This window comes from Leucoraja erinacea, chromosome 15, assembly GCF_028641065.1.
Source record: "Leucoraja erinacea ecotype New England chromosome 15, Leri_hhj_1, whole genome shotgun sequence".
In the NCBI taxonomy this organism is placed as follows: domain Eukaryota; kingdom Metazoa; phylum Chordata; class Chondrichthyes; order Rajiformes; family Rajidae; genus Leucoraja; species Leucoraja erinaceus.
This window is the reverse complement of record NC_073391.1, coordinates 29,803,895-29,824,922: the sequence shown is the minus strand read 5'-3', so window position 1 is coordinate 29,824,922 and position 21,028 is coordinate 29,803,895. Positions and strand designations below refer to the sequence as shown.

At 42.4% G+C, this 21,028-nt stretch overlaps 1 protein-coding gene across 2 annotated transcripts in view; it reads left to right on the top strand.

Annotated features, from left to right (window-relative positions):
* sfxn3 (sideroflexin 3) overlaps positions 1 to 21,028 on the top strand; it is a 60,094-nt gene that overhangs the window by 26,539 nt on the left and 12,527 nt on the right. For both annotated transcript variants that reach the window (XM_055646989.1, XM_055646988.1), the window contains exons 2-9: positions 1,119 to 1,288; positions 7,024 to 7,194; positions 8,429 to 8,527; positions 11,204 to 11,279; positions 12,853 to 12,938; positions 16,787 to 16,914; positions 18,716 to 18,765; positions 19,204 to 19,253. In XM_055646989.1, the coding sequence (XP_055502964.1) occupies positions 1,125 to 1,288; positions 7,024 to 7,194; positions 8,429 to 8,527; positions 11,204 to 11,279; positions 12,853 to 12,938; positions 16,787 to 16,914; positions 18,716 to 18,765; positions 19,204 to 19,253 (824 nt within the window). In that variant the 5' untranslated portion in view covers positions 1,119 to 1,124. The remainder of the gene's footprint in view (positions 1 to 1,118; positions 1,289 to 7,023; positions 7,195 to 8,428; positions 8,528 to 11,203; positions 11,280 to 12,852; positions 12,939 to 16,786; positions 16,915 to 18,715; positions 18,766 to 19,203; positions 19,254 to 21,028) is intronic.

Genomic DNA, 21,028 nt, shown 5'->3' with positions numbered 1-21,028 from the left:
CTCACTTCAGGTAGCCCCAGCTCTCTATCCCTCCCCCACCCAAGTCGCACGAGCTTCTCATTTTCACCCTACAAACAGCTTACAATGACCTGCTTCCTTTATCATCATTACTTTTTTGCGTATCTTTTATTCATTGTCCTTTATCTCTCCACATCACTGTCTATATCCCTCATTTCCCTTATTCCTAACCAGTCCGAAGAAGGATCGCAACCCGAAAAGTCTCCAGAGATGCTGCCTGTCCCGCTGAGTTACTCCAGCTTTTTGTGTCTATCCTGATATTATCTGGCTATTTTATTTGATTTTTGAGAGCTTTGTTCTTAATTTCCTGGTCAAATTGGAAAGGGTATAAAGTCCATCTCTCTGAGATACACGGTTATTACTACACGATAATAACATGATTGCACTCCAGTGTTAGGATCGGAATATCTGTAATTCTCTCTATTTGAGGGTCAATATTTATATTAGATACGCTTGTGTGGATCCTTTTTTTGGTTTTGTTGCTAATTACTTTTCTTAATGAATCTGCATCATAGTACATAGTCTACTTCTGCTTGTTGCTGTTCACCATCCTGCTTTCAGAGCTATCGGAGACCAGGGTTGGGACCTGGTTTTAACTGGTAAAGCACTTATGTTTTAACTTGTAAAGCACTTAATGTTTATTTTGGGTCTTTGACATCGCTGTATTGTTCAAATGTGGGTAAAGCCGTATCTCAAATTGAGATTTTCTCTTAGCTCTGAAGACTGGGAAGTAAATGATGACTATATTTTCATGCATTGGGGCATATGACTTGCAAAGCATGTATAATATTTTGCCAACATCAATAATGTTTAAAATGTTAATCTTGCATTTCTAAATAAGTACTTTCTTCTTTGAAAACGGGCAATCGATGCTTGCCTTGGACTCAGTCCTGTTTCCATGCGGTATTTTTCAACCAATTTAATCTATCAATCAAAAGTAGAACAACATTTCGATAATGTCCCATTGTTGTGGTACAAGAAATTGAAGCAATACAAATGTTTTAAGCATCTTGCTAAAAGATCTTTGCATTTGTAATTTGTGATGTGTTGATAATGGATGTAGCAATATTCCAGTAATCTTTTTTAATATTTTTCTTTAGTGCAAAATGTCTGGACTGTTGAGATCTGATATAAATTTAAAAGAACCACGATGGGACCAGGGGACCTTCATGGGAAGAGCCAAGCACTTCTTCATGGTGACTGACCCTCGCAACATTTTAGCATCTAGTGAAGAACTGGGGGCAGCCAAGACTGTTATTGAAGACTACAAGTAAGTGTGTAGGCAATGTAAGCAGGATAATGTCATATCAACTCATCTCTTTGTCTACTGTAAATAATAGTCATAAAGACATACAGCGTGGAAACAAGCCCATCGGCCAAACTCACTCACACCGACCAACATACCTCATCTACACCAGTCCCACCTACCTGTGTTTGGCCCATATCCCTCCAAATCTATCCTATCCATGTACCTATCTAAATGTTTCATACATGTTGCAATAGTACCTTCCTCAACTTGTCCAGCTGCTCATTCCATATATCTACCACCCTTTGTGTATATTAAATCTTTCAACCTCACCTTAAACCTATGTCCTCTAGTTCTTGATTCACCTACTCTGGGCAATTTTGTACTCTAATAAAATTTATCTAGTTATATTTTTTTCTTAGAGCATAGAACAATATAGGACAGGAACAGGCCCTTCGGCCCACAATATCCATGCCGAACATGATGCTAACATGTTAAACTAATCTCCTCTGCATACAAGTAATCCTCCATGCCCTGCATATCCATGAGCCTCTGTAAAAGCCTCCTAAATGTTATTCATATCTGTCTCCACCACCACTCTTGGCAGCATGTTCGATGCATAAACCACCACCTGTGTAAAAACACTTGCTCTGTACATCTCCTTTAAACGTTGCCCATTTGCACCTTCTCACTGTAAAACTATGCCCTCTAGTCTTTGACATTTCACCATTGGGGGGGAGGGGGAGCTGACAGTATTTGATTGAGTGAAATTCAATTATTTCTCTGCCTCAATGCTGCAGCAACAAGAATAGTGATATATAGTAAATGGGCGGACTGCAAGGAGACTTTGGCAAAGTGTGGTGCTTAACCAGATCGGTCCGTCGTCAATTTGAAAACAGATCAGAGTTCCTACTTCTGTTGGCTGTCCAAAGATTCATGCAGAATAATTGAATTCAAAGTTTTTTATCCCATGTCCAAATTGACTGCCAACACTTCCTGTCTAGACTTGCACAGCGACTTGGCTTGGAGCCCGAGGGCACCCACTGTTTGATGTGGTTATGAGTTACCCTGTTGACTGACTATCTGTTGGCCTGCTACCCCTGTTTTTGAAACTCTTTCACCCTGCTCCCAGCACAGGACTCTGATGATTTTTACATGATAAAATAATGCAAGATGACTTCTGGTTCAATGTTACCATGATGTCAGAGGACTAGAATGCATCTTGGAAAATGTGGGTTCAAATGTTTGATCACATGGATCACAAAGCGTGGGAGTAGCTCAGCGTGTCAGGAAGTATCTTTACTTTAGATATACAGCATAGAAACAGGCTCACTGAGACCACACCTATCACCCCAGTGCATCAGCACTATCCTACACACTTGGGCCAATTTACAATTTTTACTGAAGCCAATTAACCTGAAGTCCTGTGTAGGAAGGAATTGCAGATGCTGGTTTAAACCGAAGATAGACACAAAAAGCTGGAGTAACTCAGTGGGATAGGCAGCATCTCTGGAGAAAAGGAATGGGTGATGTTTTGGGTCAACGTCACCCATTCCTTCATTCCAGAGATGCTGCCTGTCCCGCTGAGTTACTCTAGCATTTTGTGTCTAACCAGAAGACCTGTACATCTTTGGAGTGTGGGAGGATACTAGACACCCGGAAGAAACCCCCAGGATCACGGAGAACGTACAAACTCCATACAGACAGCACCCGTAGTCAGGATCGAACTACACGGCAGCAACTCTACCACTGCCGCCATGGAGGTCGTGGATAGGTGACGTTTAGGGTCTGGGCCCTTCTTCAGACTGATTGCATTATTGCCTATTTGATTAAATAGTTGCCCTTTTCAACGAGTGTCTATTGGTCAACTGCAGCAAAATGTTGACAAAGTGAATATTTATTATTTTATTATATAAACATTTAGCTAAAAACACTGGCCATCCATGAGTTTAAGGGAGGAATTCAATCCTCAAGTTCTTTTTAAAGCCATCAAACTAATTAAGAATCTTCAACCTACCTGTTGTTCACTCTGTTGCTCTGTGCAGCTTTATACATTAATACAGTTGATGGAAACTTCTCATGATATTTGTAAGTTGTGGCCCACTGTTTGTATTTGTAGATTAAAAAAATGATTGAGACTGTCCCATCGTGTGACAGCCGGCATTTAATATAGCGTGCTGAAGTGTCAGATAAACATTCCAGTTAAAAAAAATATTTGTCACTTGGTTTAGTTTCGATCGCCATGTTCTTTAATACACACTTTTTAAAAAACAAGGTGTGATCGGTGGCTTGAAATCTTACTGAAATCAAAACATAAGTCTACTGTATGGTTTTGTTTTCCCTCAAGAGTCTTAGATAAAGCTCTCCAAAGACGTACAGGTTTGCAAGCTTCTGTAAATTATCCCTAGTGTGTAGGATGGAACTAGTGTATGAGTGACCACTGGTTGGCTAGGACTCGGTGGGACTGTATCTCTAAACTAAACTAAGGTTGATCTGTAAAGGGATTGCCGTAGATCTGAACCAACACATTGAGCAAGGAATCTCTCGCTGTGAAGTGCAGGATGGCTCTTCCTGACCCCATGTCAAACGACTGCAATAGCAGCGGATTTGGGAAGCAATGACAGGATCGGTCAGTCAGCATGGATTTGTGAAGAGGAAATCATGCTTGACTAATCTTCTGGAATGGGTAAGGGAGAGCCCGTAGATGTAGTGTATCTGGACTTTCAAAAAGCCTTTGACAAGGTCCCACACAAGAGATTAGTGTGCAAAATTAGAGCACTTGGTATTGGGGGTAGGGTATTGACATGGATAGAGAACTGGTTGGCAGACAAGAAGCAAAGAGTAGGAATTCGCAGGTCCTTTTCAGAATGGCAGGCAGTGACTAGTGAGGTGCCGCAAGGCTCAGTGCTGGGACCCCAGTTATTTACAATATATATTAACGATTTAGACAAGGGAATTAAATGTAACATCTTCAAGTTTGCGGATGACGCAAAGTTGGGTGGCAGTGTGAACTGCGAGGAGGATGCTATGAAGCTGCAGGGTGACTTGGATAGGTTGGGTGAGTGGGCAGATGCTGTATATGTGGATAAATGTGACGTTATCCACTTTTGTGGCAAGAACAGGAAGGAAGATTATTATCTGAATGGTGCGGACATTCCTTCTCTCCAGAGATGTTGCCTGTCCCGCTGAGTTACTTTGTGTCTATTATCTGAATGGTGTCAGATTAGGAAAAGGGGAGGTGCAACGAGACCTGGGCGTCCTAGTCGATCAGTCACTGAAAGTAAGCGTGCAGTGAAGAAAGCTAATGGCATGTTGGCCTTCATTGTGAGAGGGTTTGAGTCTAGGAGCAAAGAGGTCCTACTGCAGTTGTACAGGGCCCTGGTGAGTGCACCTGGAGTATTGTGTGCAGTTTTGGTAATTTAATTTGAGGAAGGACATTATTGCTATTGAGGGGGTGCAGCGTAGGTTCACCAGGTTAATTCGCAGGATGGTGGGACTGATGTATCATGATGAATGGGTCGACTGGGCTTATATTCACTGGAATTTGGAAGGATGAGAGTGGGTCTTCTAGAAACATGTAAAATTCTTAAAGGATTGGACAGGGTAGATGCAAGAAAAATGTTTGTGATGTTGGGGGAGTCCAGAACCAGGGGGGTCACAGTTTAGGAATAAGGGATAGGCCATTTATGACTGAGATGAGGAAAAACCTTCTCACCCAGAAAGCTGTGAATCTGTGGAATTCTATGCCACAGAAGGCAATGGAGTCCAATTCACTGGATGTTTTCAAGAGAGTTAGATTTAGCTCTTAGGGCTAAAGGAATCAAGGGATATGGAGAAAAAGCAGGAATGGGGTGCTGATTTTGGATGATCAGCCATGATCATATTGAATAGCGGTGCTGGCTTGAAGGGCCAAATGGCCTACTCCTGCACATGTTTTCTATGACTGCAGATCACAATTGTCCTCAGCCATTATTCTCTCACAGCTACCCTTACACTCCTGTTCAACACTTTTGTAAACTATGCAAAATGGGGAAACAGTGCCGTTTGCCAGGAAAGGATATATGTAGGTATTGTGAGCATCACCTAAATTACAAGGTGGACGCTGGAATCTTGAGCAAAACACAAAGTGCTGGAGGAACTCAGTGGGCCAGGCAGCATCTGTGGAGAGAGTGGACAGACAACTTTTCGGGTCTGGGCCATTCCTCGTTCTCAGATTTCAGTATAGAATAGAATATAGAATAGAATAGTTTCTTTATTGTCATTGTAACATGAACCATGTACAACGAAATTTAAAATGTCAGCCAGTCAGTGCAGCATTCAAACATTTCTAAAAGCTAACGATACATACAAGGTAAAATATTAAAAGATAAACAACTAAATAAATATCACGAACAAAGCACGCATACACACCCAACCCTCCATCCTTCTGTCGATTTCACAGTGTACCACAGTCCCTTAGTCTGTATCGCCCCTGCGTTCCTTGGCGGCTACATTTAGTGCTTTTATAGCAGTGGGGTAAAAACTGTTTTTTAGTCTATTTGTCCTTGTCCTTGTAGATCTGTACCGTCTGCCTGACGGCAACATTTCAAACAGGGAGTGTCCAGGGTGGGAAATGTCCTTTATGATATTCTGGGATTTTTTGGTGCAGCGGGAACTGTGTAAGTCCTCCAAGGTAAGGAGAGGGCAGCCGACAATCCTCTGGGCGTTGTCAATGGCCCTCTGGAGCGCTTTCCTCTGAGCCGCTGTGCAGCTGGTGTACCACACGCATACACAGTATGTTAGTATGCTCTCAATGGAGCACCGATAAAAGGACAGCAGCAGTCTCTGAGTGATGTTATTCTTCCTGAGCACCCTCAGGAAGTGCAGTCTCTGCTGGACCTTTTTCAGCAGCGCAGTGGTGTTCACGCTCCACGTCAGGTCCTCCTCAATATGGATTCCCAGGAAGCGGAAATCCGCCACCCTCTCTACACAGTCCCCTCTGATAGTCAATGGTACCATGTCCGTTTTATTCTTCCTGAAATCTATTATTACTTCCTTTGTCTTTAAGGTGTTGAGGAGCAGGTTATTTTCTTCACACCACACTGTCAGCTGCTCCACCTCATCCCGGTAGGCGTACTCGTCCCCCCCGGAGATGAGTCCCACCACCGTAGTGTCATCCGCAAATTTGACAATGGTGTTGCTGTGGTGGGCGGGGGTGCAGTCATGTGTGTAGATGGTGTAGAGCAGGGGGCTCAGTACGCAGCCCTGTGGAGAGCCGGTACTGAGGCTGAGGGCCGTGGATGTATGATGGCCCACTCTGACTCTCTGGCTGCGACCCGACAGGAAGCTATTTATCCACGTACAGGTGGAGTGTGGAAGTCCCAAGTCCCCCAGTTTGTCCACCAGTTTGTGGGGAAGGATGGTATTAAAAGCAGAGCTGTAGTCCACAAAGTATAGTCCTTCTGACAGTATAGTCCTTCTGACTGGATAGCGCGCAACTAAAAAGTGTTTTACTCTATCTCTATACATGTGACAATAAACTAAACTAACCCAAATTAAACTAAACTAAGGAAGGTTCCTGATGAAACGTTGTCTGTCAACTCCCTCTACAGATACTGCCTGGCCTGCTGAGATGCTCGAACAATGTCTACTTTGATCTAAATTTAAAATTATCATTTAGTTGAGGAGAATTGAATTCTTAAAAATATTGTTCTCATATTAATGTAATGTCTGTAGCTATTGTTTACTACTGCACCTTATTTTTGTTGTTTTGCTTTCAGGCTTGGCAAAATCCCATCAGGACTGACTGAGGATGAGCTCTGGCAGGCAAAGTATCTCTACGATTCCGCTTTTCATCCAGATACAGGGGACAAAATGATTCTCATCGGACGGATGTCTGCACAAGTTCCAATGAACATGTCTATAACTGGCTGCATGCTGACCTTTTACAGGTAAGTTTAGACATACAGCATAGAAGCAGCCCCTTCAGCTAACTCATCCCTGTCGACCAAGATGCCCCATCTTTACTTTAGAACTACAGCGCAGAAACAGGCCCTTCAGCCCACAGAGTCTGCACCGAGAGGCGATCACCCCGCACATGAGCTACGTCCTACACACTAGGAACAATGTTTTAATTTACAGAAGCCAATTAACCAACAAACCTGCACGTCTGTGGAGTGTAGACGAAAACTGAAAGCACCATGCAGTCACGGGGAGAACGTATAATCTCCGTACAGACCGAACATGTAGTCAGGGTCAAACCTGGGTCTCTGGCGCTGTAAGGCAGCAGCTCTACTGCTGCGCCACCCTGCGTTCCTGAAGCTTGTCCCAATTGCCCATGTTTGTCCCATATCCCTCTAAACCTTTCCTATCCAGCTACCTGTCCAAATGTATTTTAAATATTGTTAAAGTACCTGCCTCAAGCACTTCCTGGTCCCATATATATATATATATATATATATAACTTGACTACAACTATCTGTGTTCTATAACCACCGTGTAGTCTAAACTCAAATTAAATCCTTCCCAGTTCTGATGCAGTGTCTTCAAACTTGAACCATAACTTTGTGTCTCATTCTACACAAGCTGCCTTCTCTTCTGAATGTTTCCAGCATTCTCTTTCTATTTCAGATTTTCAGCATGCAGTTTTTACATTTTTCAATGCCAGCCCTTGGATAGCTACGTATTCACAAGCTGCTCATAATTGTATCCATGGGCTGAAGCACAATGCGAGACTCAAACCAGCCCAATTTTGATTGTAGAATGAGGAGTTAATTTCCACTCTGAACTTCTTTTCTACAATGTGCACCTCGGGAACATCAAACCCTCTTTGACATTCAGACTGAAATATGATCCAGCCTGATGAGTCAAATAAGTAGTCTGGAGTTTGCAGATGTAGCAACTGTACAACTGGCAGTGTTTATTATGATTACTGTAAAATTGCTGGCAACCTCTGCGCATGCTTGTTAAAACAGTGACACAGTGCCTCACCAGATTGCACCAGTTGCTGCCTTTGGGGATCTTGTTCACACGGATCTGAACTTCGTTGAACACTCTGGTTGCTGTTTTAATTTTATCAATACACATCTAATAGCTGATATTCTACACATTTTTATGGATCAAAACAAACTGCTGCGCTCGGTGTGCATGGCCATTGGATTTTTAAACATTTTCCTTTGTGAACAGGACAACTCCAGCGGTGGTCTTTTGGCAATGGGCCAACCAGTCCTTCAATGCAATCGTTAACTACACCAACAGAAGTGGAGATACGCCGCTGACAGTGAGGTAGGCAGCCCGGGAATAATTGCAGTCAAAATGCATGCAATATTGTCATGAAAATGTATAATCTCTGAGCTAATATCCAAGTTTGTATAAATCTCCTTTGCGTAATAGCTTAATGAGTTGTTTGGTGCATTGAAAGAAACTGACAGACTGAGGAAATTAAAACTGCAAATGTAATTGAATTTATTCTGAAGGTAAAAACTCTTAACTCTTTAGTATTTATTTTCCATCTGCATCCTTGCTATTTTCTGTCAGTGATAATTTGCACCCTTGCTCTATGCTTGCCGTGCTTAGCCGTTATTAGTAAGTGGGAGAAAAAATCTGTGATGCTTTATCTTCAATAATGTTGCATGGAGAAATTGTGCAGCAAATTAACAATAGTGAACGTGTGCTTTTATGGGTCTTTATAAATAAGAGAGCACATGCAATTCAGTGGAAATAAGTACCCAGAAGAAGTGTTATCAGTTTGATTTTAGAAAGTCTTTGACCAGGTGACTAATCTATCAATACATTAGTTTATGGAGCTATTGAGACTTTTAGAACAAGAAATATCTCTGGAACATCAGAGGTTGCAGGGTGATCTGATACAAGATTATGAGAGGGTACAGAGTGTCTGACGAAGAGTCCCAAGCCAAAACGTCACCTTGCTGTTTTCTCCAGAGATGCAGCCTGACCTGCTGAGTTACTTCGGCATTTCTTTGGAAATTGGTTTAAATTGGCATCATGTTCAGCACAGACATTGTGGGCCGAAATGCCCGTTCCTGTGCTTTGCTATTCAGTGCAAGGAAATAGTTGTAGAGGGCCCTAGTGAGACCACACCTGAAGTATTGCGTGCAGTTTTGGTCTCCAAATTTGTGGAAGGACATTCTTGCTATTGAGGGAGTGCAGCATAGGTGTACAAATTCATCCCGGGATGGCAGGACTGTCATATGTTGATAGAATGGAGCGGCTGGCCTTGTATACTCTGGAATTTAGAAGGATGAGAGAGGATCTTATTGAAACATATAAGATTATTAAGGGTTTGGGGAAGCTAGAGGCAGGAAAGATGTTCCTGATGTTGGGGGAGTCCAGAAACAGGGGCCACGGTCTAAGAATAAGGCATAATGCATTTAGAATGGAGATGAGGAAAAACCTTTTCACCCAGAGTCTTGTGAATCTGTGGAATTCTCTGCATCAGAAGGCAGTGAAAGCCAATTCTCTGGATGCTTTCAAGAGAGAGCTAGATAGGGCTCTTAAAGATAGCAGTCAGGGGATATGGAGAGAAGGCAGGAATGGGGTACTGATTGTGGATGATCAACCATGATCACAGTGAATGGCGGTGCTGTCTCGAAGGGCCGATTGGCCTACTCCTGCACCTATTGTATATTGAAAGATAAGTTTAGTTTGATCAAGGGTGAGCATTGTCTGCCACGTTTTGACATCTCTGGCAGGCGCCAGTGGTTCCAAATGTGGGAGGATGGTACCTGCTTACTGGCAGTGCCATGTCAGTCAGTGTGCTCCATCCCTGGACTCCCATGTGATGTTCAGAGGTGGCTCCTCCTACTCCATCTTACGCTTCTCCATCGTATGCACTGGAGAATCCCTCTTTGAATCTGTGCTGGGCTGCAGTTCATGCAGAAGTTGTCACCCCATTGATTTCAGTGGTCCTTGTGAAACTGGGGACATCGAGTGGAAGGCAAATTCATTTTGCTTATAATTAACTACTGCACATTTGACCCATTTTAAAAGTAATTAAAAGAGTTTAATGATTACTATTTATTGCACCATTAATATTTTTTAAATGTCTCTGAACTTTAATGACATCTAAAATCTTAAAAAAAACCCTCAAGTTTTTAAAGCTGGGGTCAGGTATTTGCAGGCCATTAAAGCTTTTAGTTGATTTTGGGCTCTTTCAGTGTGATGCTGGATGTAGTGTTGCTTTTCATGCCACAGAATCTTAGGCCAGAAAAGATGCAGTAGTAGCAGGGACAGAGGCACTTGTACACTACGGGGTTGTTATTGGTATTAGTTTAGTATTGTTGGGTACCGACGTAGAGAGAGAAGCCTTGTTTTTTGTGTTGCCCAGTCAAATCATCCCATAAACACGTTCAATCAAGCTATTCACAAGTACAACCGGGAATGCAAAGAGACAGGAATTGAGTGCAGAATATAGTATTACAGAATTACAGCGTTATAGTTGCAAAGAAAAAGTGCAAGATCTGCAATGAGGTAGGTTGGCAGATTGGGACTCCACCCTAGTTTTGGGGAGAACCATCAAGTAGCCTGAAAACTGTCCCTGAATCTGTTATATTTGGGTCATATTCATTGTGTCAGTAATATTTGGTTTATTACTGCCTAGTACTGCCAAGTTTGTCGATGTATAGATTATACATAAAGTTGAATGTATTTAATGTTGTATATATCTCCAAAGAACAATTTGGTTCATTTCTCTTTCTAAAATTGCTGGCCACGGCTGAATCTGTCTGTTTCGGAACTGGATTCCAATTTTCCACATTCACTTATGTTTGATGTTTGACGTATATTTATAAAAAAATATTTTCTTATTTTGGTTTAAATTAAAGGCCCGAAGAATGGAGCTCCAAAAATGAAACTTATTTTGAGATAAATCTTGATTGGAGTAAAAATATGTGGAACAAATCTGTAGTTGTTTGAGATTGCTTTTCTTTTAACTCTTTGTAGCCAGCTGGGCACAGCATACGTCAGTGCAACTACAGGCGCGGTGGTCACTGCTCTTGGGCTGAAGTCTCTCACAAAGGTAATGTTAATAATCATACCTATTTACTTCCTTAGGGTTGGCAGATCTGGCCAAAAAATAAATATTTTCATCTTTGTACATATTTTTGCACGTTATAATTTGTACATTCATTGTTTCTTGTCCATGTTCTTGATCTCTGGGTCAGAAGGTTGAGTGGGGGAAAGATTTAATGGGAACCTAAGGGGCCACTTTTTTGCACAAAGGGTAGTAGGTATATGGAGTGGGCTGCTAGAGGAGCTAGTTGAGGCAGGTACTATCACAACATTTAAAAAACATTTGGACGGTTACATGGATAGGAAAAGCTGGACCGAAGGGCCTGTTTTCATACTGTATGATTGTTTGACTCTATGGATGCTGCCAATGCACTGCTGTGGATCAATGTGGCTTATTGAGTCTTTCATGGAATGGTTTAACATGGAATTATACAGAGGAAACTTTAGTTCAGTTTAGTTTAGAGCTACAGCACAGAAATAGGCCTTTTGGCCCACCGGGTCTGCACAGACCAGCAATCCCCGCACATTAACACTACCCTACACACACTAGGGACAATTAAAAAATATATATATATATACAGTAAGCCAATTAACTTACAAACCTGTACGTCTTTGGAGTGTGGGAGGATACCTAAGATCTCGGAGAAAACCTGTGTGATCACGGGGAGAATGTACAAACTCCGTACAGACTAGCAACCCGTAGTCGGGATCGAACCTGGGTCTCTGACGCTGTAAGGCAGTAGCTCTATCGTTACACCACTGTGCCATGTTCTTGGGTGCTTGTATTGGAAAATGTCAATAGTAAAGTAATAGTGAAGCTGAACCCTTTCCCATGAAGTAGGAAGATGGGAACAACAAAAGCAGAACAATTAGAAAAACCGTGGATTTTGGAATTCCAAAATAAAAACAAAGTGTTGGAAACACTCAGCAGACCATATTGCATTCAAGGAGGGGAAAATAGAATTGTTTTTCCGGATGTCCCTTTGTGAGAATTGAAGTGAGCAAACAAGCATGTTTTACGTTCCAGAGGGTCTTCCTGACTCAATCGTATTTGGGTGGTTCATTCAGAGAAGTGGCACAGGTACGATAGGTCTGAAGAAGTGTCCCAACCCAAAACATCACCTATCCATATTCTCCAGGATGTTGCCTGACCTGCTTAGTTACTCCAGCAATTTGTGTCCTTTTGTATATTAGCCAGCATCAGCAGTTCTTTGCTGCTATTGTAGCAGAATAGTCTCTTCCCCTGGTGTATGTTTAAAACAGTTGAAGAAATGAAGAGAAGATCACAGGCTAACAAAACTGTGAGCTGTGTTACCTCTTGTAAGGCCATGTAGAATATGGGATTGAATCTGGTTTGTACAAAAGCAAACTATGGAATAGGTTGAGAAATCAGAAAATACAGGAGGTACTCAACAGATTTAGAAGCATGTGTAGAAATATCCATATTGGTATGAGTCGGTGACTGTTCAGTAGAAAGATTAATTTTGTGAGAAACCAATTCAATTTTGTGAGTTAATTAATTTTGTAAGTAATTCAATTTGTAAGCTAACCATGTACAATTTTATCTTTCTTTCCTGAAGCATTTGCCTGCCTTGGTTTCTCGTTTCGTGCCCTTTGCTGCAGTCGCTGCTGCCAACTGCATCAATATCCCTTTCATGAGACAGAGGTAAGTGCTGTGACACAGTCCCAGGGATAAAGGATTGAAGGATTGTTCGGGGAGAGGGGTGGGCAGAAAATGTGGATAATCTGATGCAACAATGCAAAATGATGGGAAATGCCAAAGTCCTTCTGAAAGGAAAATAGGTGGGGGGGGGGGGGGGAGAGAATGTGGGACTAGTAAGGGTGTTGGGCGTTATGGGGAGAAGGCAGGAGAATGGTGTTGAAAGGGAAAGATACACCAGTCATGATTGAATGATGGAGTAGACTTGATGGGCTAAAATGACCTAATTCTGCTCCTAGAACTTATGAACCTCAGCTCGGCCAGGAAGCACCAGCAGCTACGGCGGGATGGGGGAAATGGGTGGAGAGCTTGGAGAAAAGACGGGGGAAGAGCCACGGGGTATCATGGGGGAGGGGGGCAGGAGTCAGCGAGTGGAACCAGAGGGGAAGGGGCTGGAGCTGCGGGGCGTTGCAATGGTGGTGCATTTGGGACTCAGATGGACGCTCTCCTCTGCCGGGATCAGACTCTTCGCTTTCCGTTTGGCGACATCCGAAAATTGTGTCCGTATAGAGACCTCCGCCGGCCACCTCCAGCGTCCCTCAGCTCCAGTAAAGATGCGTGGCGCAGGAAGGGGCGGAGTGACCCGGGGAGTGACAGGAGAAGAGACTAATCCATGAGGCGCTGACTGGCAGGAGATCAGATCGATCTGCGCACGCGTGTTTTTTAAGATTTTTAAACCTCGTTAACTTTTACAATATACCACCGATCGGAACGAAACTTGGTGCACTCGCAGCACAGGTGAGTGAGCTGGCGAAAAATATGATCACACAGCTTTCTGTGCAGCAAGATTGATACCAAAATGTGCACAGCATAGATAAAATCAAATTGTTTAACCTTTGGTCATGTCATAAGGTCACGAGTGGTAGCAGAATTAGTCCATTCATAGAAACACAGAAAATAGGTGCAGTAGTAGGCCATTCGGCCCTTCGCGCCAGTGAATATGATCATGGCTGATCATCCAGAATCAGTAGCCCGTTCCTGCTTTCTCCCCATATTCCTTGATTCCATTAGCCTTAAGAGCTAAATCTAACTCTCTCTTAAATATATCCAGTGAATTGGCCTCCATTGCCTTCTGTGGCAAGAACTCCACAGATTCACAACTCTCTGGATGAAAAGGTTTTCCTCATCTCAGTCCTAAATGGCTTATTCTTAAACTGTTGAGCTTTATTCGGCACATCAAGTCTACCCCGCCACGAATCATGGCTGATCTATCTTTCCCTCTTAACCCCATTCTCCTGCCTCCTCCCCATAACCCCTGACACCCATACTAATCAAGAATGTATCAATCTTTGCCTTAAAAATATCCATTGACTTGGCCTTCACAGCCTTCTATGGCAATGAATTCCACAGATTCGCCACCTTTGGATGAAAGAAATGTTTCCTCATCTCCTTTCTAAAGGAACGTCCTTTAATATTGAGGTTCTATGGTTGTAGTGCAAAACGTTACACAAAAGATTTGATCAATTTCTAAAGCATTTGGGCTTGTGTTCGGATCCATATTTAAGAGGTGGAATCTTGACGCGTTTCCACCCTCCTTCCGTGAAACCCGGTAGAACAGCTGTTTGTGCCTTGCCACCTGTTGTTATTTTAAAGAAATTTGACTGATATTGTGGCAAACCAGGCAGAATAATGTAGCTTTGGTTTTGTTTCTAAAAAACTTTACAACGCACCACAAAATACAACGACTGTTGGGAACAGTTAAACAGGCTGTTAAATGAATAAAGATTCATGTGATCTTTCATACAGTCTTTTCTCTTTGTAGTTTGTGTACACTATTAACCTTACCAGATTTTCCTCAGAATGCTCGAACAACAGCTGTAAATACGATACGATATGAAAGAACTTTATTTATCCCAGGTGGAAAATTGATCTGCCAACAGTCATAAAATCACAAAATACATGAAACATGGAATTAAAGTGACAAGTAGAAAGGCTTGGCAGATGTGCAAAGATTGGGGAGGGGGGAGGTGTGTCAGTCTCAGTCTACCCCACGACAGAAGGGGGAGGAGATGTAAAATTTGATAGCCACAGGGAAGAAGGATCTCCTGTGGAGTTCTGTCCAAAGATCCTATAGCAAGCAAGATAGATCACTCGACAAAAAATACGTCGTACGGTCATGGGCAGATTCATGGGTAATTTTCGGCCCCATTTCCGTAACCGGCTTCCGTCTCCGCACCAAAGATCCCGTTCCGTAATCTGCTTCCGTCTCCGCACCAAAAATCCCGTAGGATACTGGTGCGGAGACGGAAGCCGGTTAAGGACACATCCTCGTAAAATTAAAAGTTATTTGGGTAAAATTTTCTCCTCATTTTCAGAATTATAATTTATTAACACAAACTGTTCCCCCGCATCGCTGATTACATTGCGAGTCGGGTCGGGTCGGGTTACTGAAATGGATGAAAAAAAGGCCCACGTTCCGCTCCATTGCGTACTACACGTCAGCCCATTGCATTTAGAAGGAGTGGTCTATCTTGCTTGCTATAGGATCTTTGGTTCTGTCCTGCATCTTGGTGGAACCAGTCTGTGGCTGAAGATACTCCTCGGGTATCTGAGGAGTCACGCACCTCCAACAAACACATCCGCGTTCCCGGAGGTTTTCTTTCACCCAAGGCAGCTAAACAGATGTCCTGTTACCTTTTGACCTAATTTACCCCGTTTACAATTTCAATTTATTCTTCCACACTATTTAGTAGATAGCTGTTTCACCCGTTCTTAATGCTTTTGCATGTTTTTGATTTTTGAATTGAAAGTTCTTCCTCAGTTTTGAAGATCGTGTGATGCATTTGGTTGCCACTTGCCTGCTGATCACAAATCGCTTAGACTAGTTTCCTGAAGTGTTCTATCCATGCCAGGGAACTGAATTAACCTAGATGTTGTTCTAATCAACAATAATTGAGTAAAAGCAACACACTCAATTAAAAGAAACTTGGAGCAGAGGTGCTCAGTTGACTGACGTTCCAATTCACATCTGAAGTGGATGATGTGTGGGTGTTTTTTTTACTCAGCTGTTTCTTTTCCTATCTTACTGCCCTGGTTATACTTTAAACGCATACCCTTGGCCATATAATTCTTGGGAATCCTGAAGTTCCAAAATACATTGGATGAACGCATGTCTTTAGAACATTGATCAGTATAGCACAGAATCAGGCCCTTCTGCCCACAATGTCTGTACCGAACATGATGCAAAGTTAAACTATTCTCATTTGCCTGCACATGAACCATATCCCTCAAATAAAGTCGAATCAGGCCCTTCTGCCCACAATTCCCATACTGAAAATGATGCCAAGATAAACTAATCTTATCTGCCTGCACATGATCTATATCCCTCCATTTCCTGCATATCCACATACCCATCAAGAAGTCTCTTCAACACTACTATTATATCGGCCTCCAGCATCACCCCCTGGCAGCTTGTTTCAGGCACACACCACCCTCTGTGCTTAAAAAAAAAACTTAATCCCGCACATCTCCTTTAAACTTTGCTCCTCTCACCTTAAAGCTATGCTCTCTAGTCTTTGACAGTTCCATTCTGGGGGAGAAAAAGCATTGACTGTCAATCTGTTGGAGACCATGCCTGGGTGGATGCATTTTCCAATAGCACCTAAAGCCTCAATTTTGCAACTATCAAATACATCTTGTTTCCGGTGAGATGCTCTAAAACTTGCTGAGTCAGTTCACTAAATGCTGATGCAAATGCTTCACAATTGTCTACTCTTTCAATGTCACATATCAACCTTATGCCATATTCCCTGAGTAAAACCATATTCCCTGAGTAAAACCATATCCTTTTGCAGAGAACTTAAATATGGAATACCGGTCACAGATGCCAATGGGAATCGACTAGGGGAGTCGGCTAAGGCAGCACAACAAGCCATTGTCCAGGTTGTGGTATCTCGGATTGGTATGGCCATACCTGCCATGGGTAAGTCCAGACTTTGTTCTGAGGGGCATTCTTTCAGTTGCATAGTCAATCGTAGGGACTTGTTCGTTGGTCAGGTTTAGGCACTTGAGGAAGGAGGTGGGGGGAGTGGGATGGAAATTGGGGACAGAGGGGCTTTGTTTATTTTATTTTATTTTAGAGATAGAGCGAGGTAACAGGCCCTTCAGCCCACTGTGTCCGCATCAACCAACGGTTACCAATACACTAGTTCTATCCCACACCCTAGGGACAATTTACTGAAGCCAATTAACCTGCACGCCTTTGGAATGTGGGAGGAATCCGGAGCTCCAGAAGAAAACCCATGTGGTCACAGGGAGAACGTACAAACTCCGCACAGACAGCACCCATAGTCAGGATCGAACCTGGGTCTCTGGCGTTGAAAGGCAGCAACTCTCCCGCTGTGCCACTATGCTTGCCTTGAAGTCCCAAGGTGTTTTCTTCCAGACTAGAAAACGTATTTTAACTTGTATGTCACACACTGTAGTTGGATTCAATTGGAGTTGAAAGAGTCACTCTAAGCCAGTATTCGGTTCAGTCTTTGCAGTGAAAGTTGGACCACCACTAGTCTAGAGCCTTGCATGCTAGAAAATGCTGGCGATCCTAACTGGTTTGGCATGCAGACCTCTTTAGAAATGGAATAAGCCAAAGCCAGCTACATGGTTTTTGCATCTGTCAGTGCTTGCATTCATCCTTAAAATAAAGGCCAAGAACTTAGATCATTATGTGCCCTTCCAATCTTGTGTTCTTCCATGAACCCTATTCTTTCATTTTGGATCAGGTTAACAATCGCAAATTCCATTCTTTTTGGCTTTAGCTGACATTTATTGTGAGGACTAGGAGGAGGACACAAAGTCCTAGAAATGCATTGAAGATAGACACAAAATGCTGGAGTAACTCAGGCAGCTTAGGGTCAGGCAGCATTTCAGGAGAAAAGGAATGGGTGACTTTTCGGGTCGTGACCCTTTTTCAGACTGAAGACCTGGAAATGCTTTCCTACTCTCATGTTTTGTTTAGTTTAGTTTATCGTCAAGTGTACGAGGTTCAGTGAAAAGCTTTTTTGTTGCAAGCTACCCAGTCAGTGGAAATACTACATGATTACAACCAAGCTGTCCACAGTGCACACATACAAAATAAAGGGAATAACATTTAGCACAAGGTTAAATCTGTTTAGAGATAGTCGGAGGGTCTTCAATGACGTAGATATTAGCTCAGGGCTGCTGTCTAGTTATTGTTAGGATGGTTCATAGAAACATAGAAAATAGGTGCAGGAGTAGGCCATTCGGCCCTTCGAGCCTGCACCACCATTCAATATGATGATGGCTGAGGACAATAACTAGCTGGTGGTAATATGATCAAGCAATACATGTTTATTGGCCATTTTCGTGAAGCATGAGCAAATTTGTTTTGGGGAATGAATAGATTGCAGCATGGAGGTAACTTACAGTGGTAAAGTATAAGTATAAGTATAAGTCTCCTAATAGAACTCAATCTTGGTTACAAGATTCCCAATTCCCACATTTTATAGCTGTCTACCTGCATTGTTGTGATTGTTTTATTCATAGAAAATGAATGTTTTTTCTTTGAAGTCCCTGCTAACCAGATCAGCATGCAAGCATTTGGATTAATGGGCTTGATTATAAATTGCAAATCACTTGATTCACTTAATTCAATTGAAATCAATGAAAAAAATCAATAGTACTTAATATTTATGTATAATATTTGGTTAAAATTACTTTTAAATAGCTTCTGAGTCATCAATATTGTTTTTTTTCCTTTTCTCCAGCAATACCCCCAATTATCATGAATGCTTTGGAAAAGAGAGCGTTTTTAAAGGTAATATGTGTTGTGTGTGTGTGTGTGATTATGTAAATGCCAAATGCAGTGGCACAGTGGCAGTGTTGCTGCCCTGCAGCGCCAGAGTCGTGGGTTCGATCTACTACAGCTACTATCTGCACAGAATTTGCACGTTCCTGTACTCAGTGGGAGAAGAATGTTATTTTCCCTTCAACATCTGTTGCAAAACACTTTTTGAATGTGAATTAACAGCGAGTAATTTTCCCGAACATCAGATATTCTTTTACCATCTTGAATGTCTACTTTGACTCCTTACTCGTACTTACGGTTATGTATTTGTGTTCCTTTCATTGTTAGATTTTTGTCTTACTTTCTGCTTTAGTTCTATAATAACAAACCCAGGTTGAGGGAGCATTCTATTTGAATTTAATTGACAATTGCAGTGTTTTAACTTTTAATAATTTCTTTTTATGGCAGCGTTTTCCAGTGTTCAATGCCCCAATTCAGGTTGGGTTGGTCGGCCTTTGGTGAGTCACATTTCTATTGTTGTCCTGATAGAGCATAGAACAGTACAGCACAGGCCAAAGTGTCCGTGCTGAACATAATGTCAGGGTAAACTTATCTCAGGATGTAGGGAGGAACTGCAGATGCTGGTTTATACTGAAGATCGATACAAACTGCTGGAGTAACTCAGCGAGTCAGGCAGCATCTCTGGAGAACAAGAATGGGCGATGTTTCGGGTTAGGAACCCTCTTTTTGGTTTAACTCAGTCTCGCATGGCAACCGGAACGTGATTATCAGGGCGAACAACAGGCTTAACTTCCGGGCCTGAAATCATTGAATACATGAGCGGCAGCTCGCCAAGTTCATAATTGAAACGGTCTTTGTAATCCACCAAGATGCGTTGTGTAGATTCAGGGGTTGACATTAGTTGATGAACAGCTGATGAAACCAGCCAATACAAGCATCTCCACCAGAAGGGGTACCACTTTGCCCGTTACAATATAAAACGGTAGTTTGTATGACTGTTGCTGGTTGGCAACTCCTATGGGAATTAGTTTGCTTCCGCCATAAGCGAGTAATGTGACGCTGCTTGCTTTTATCTACTTAGCATTCCGAAGCTTTGAAAAATCCATCTGAGACATAACATTACAGCGAGCACCTGTGCCAATGGGATCTCTGTTTTTAACGAGCTACTCTTGAAGGTCTGCAATTGGAGGCATGAGTTTGTAGCCCACTGCCTACATCATATAAGAATGTGCAATAACTCAGAATCCATACATGAACATAAGTTGTTTATTTAAAAAAGCACACAGAGCTCAAATACAAAGCTTTTGTAAACTCAAGCTCAATGACGAATCTAACTAGAGGCTGGACAAGCAGGCAAGATAATATGAGATACTCAAGCAGATAGCTGTTTGAGTATACAGAGGTATGCAGTAAAACATGACAGGGATCAGGTCAACTAGTACTGACTGATCTACATTCAACTATTCTTCAGACATGCTGGCACATTTCTGCAGTCTGAAGAAGTATTCCGACCCCAAACATCACCTAATCTAATCTAATCTGCCTACACATGATCCATATCCTTATTATTACATGCACAAACTTATAAGTGTAGGAAGGATCTGCAGATGCTGGTTTAAACCAAAGGTAGAAACAAAAATGTGGAGTAACTCAGCGGGACAGGCAGCATCTCTTGAGAGAAGGAATGGGTGACGTTTCGGGTTGAAACCCTTCTTCAGAGCTGAAGAGGGTCTCGACTAGAAACGTCACCCATTCTTTCTCTCCTCCGCTGAGTTGCACCAACTCTTTGTGACAAACCTATGTGGTTGAATGGTTAAAGAGCATGGCGGTGCATCTAACCTAGAATAGCTCTAGCTCGCGGCTGATGCAGATGCACCGTGCTAACTGGAAGAAAGGTGGGGCGGGACAAAGCCTGGCGAATGATACTTCTTCAAAGTAGGGAAAATCTGAAGAAGGGTTCTGACCTGAAACGTCACCTATTCCTTTTCTCCAGATGTTCAGCCTGACCCGCTGAGTTACTCCAGCATTTTGCGTCTTTCTCCTGGTGAGTGATAGGTGGATACAGGTGAGGGGGATTTGACTGGCAGATAGTTGGACAAAAGCCAGAAAGTCTGAAATTATATTTGCAGGATTACAGGAGTGATTGGTCGTGTGCTTAGTATATCAGTCACCAATTTTAATAGATTTGTTTGAGAAGGCAGAGAGTGTTTGTATTATATTTATATAACATTGTCGCCATTAGTAGCATATTAAACACTGGGGGGAGCTGCAT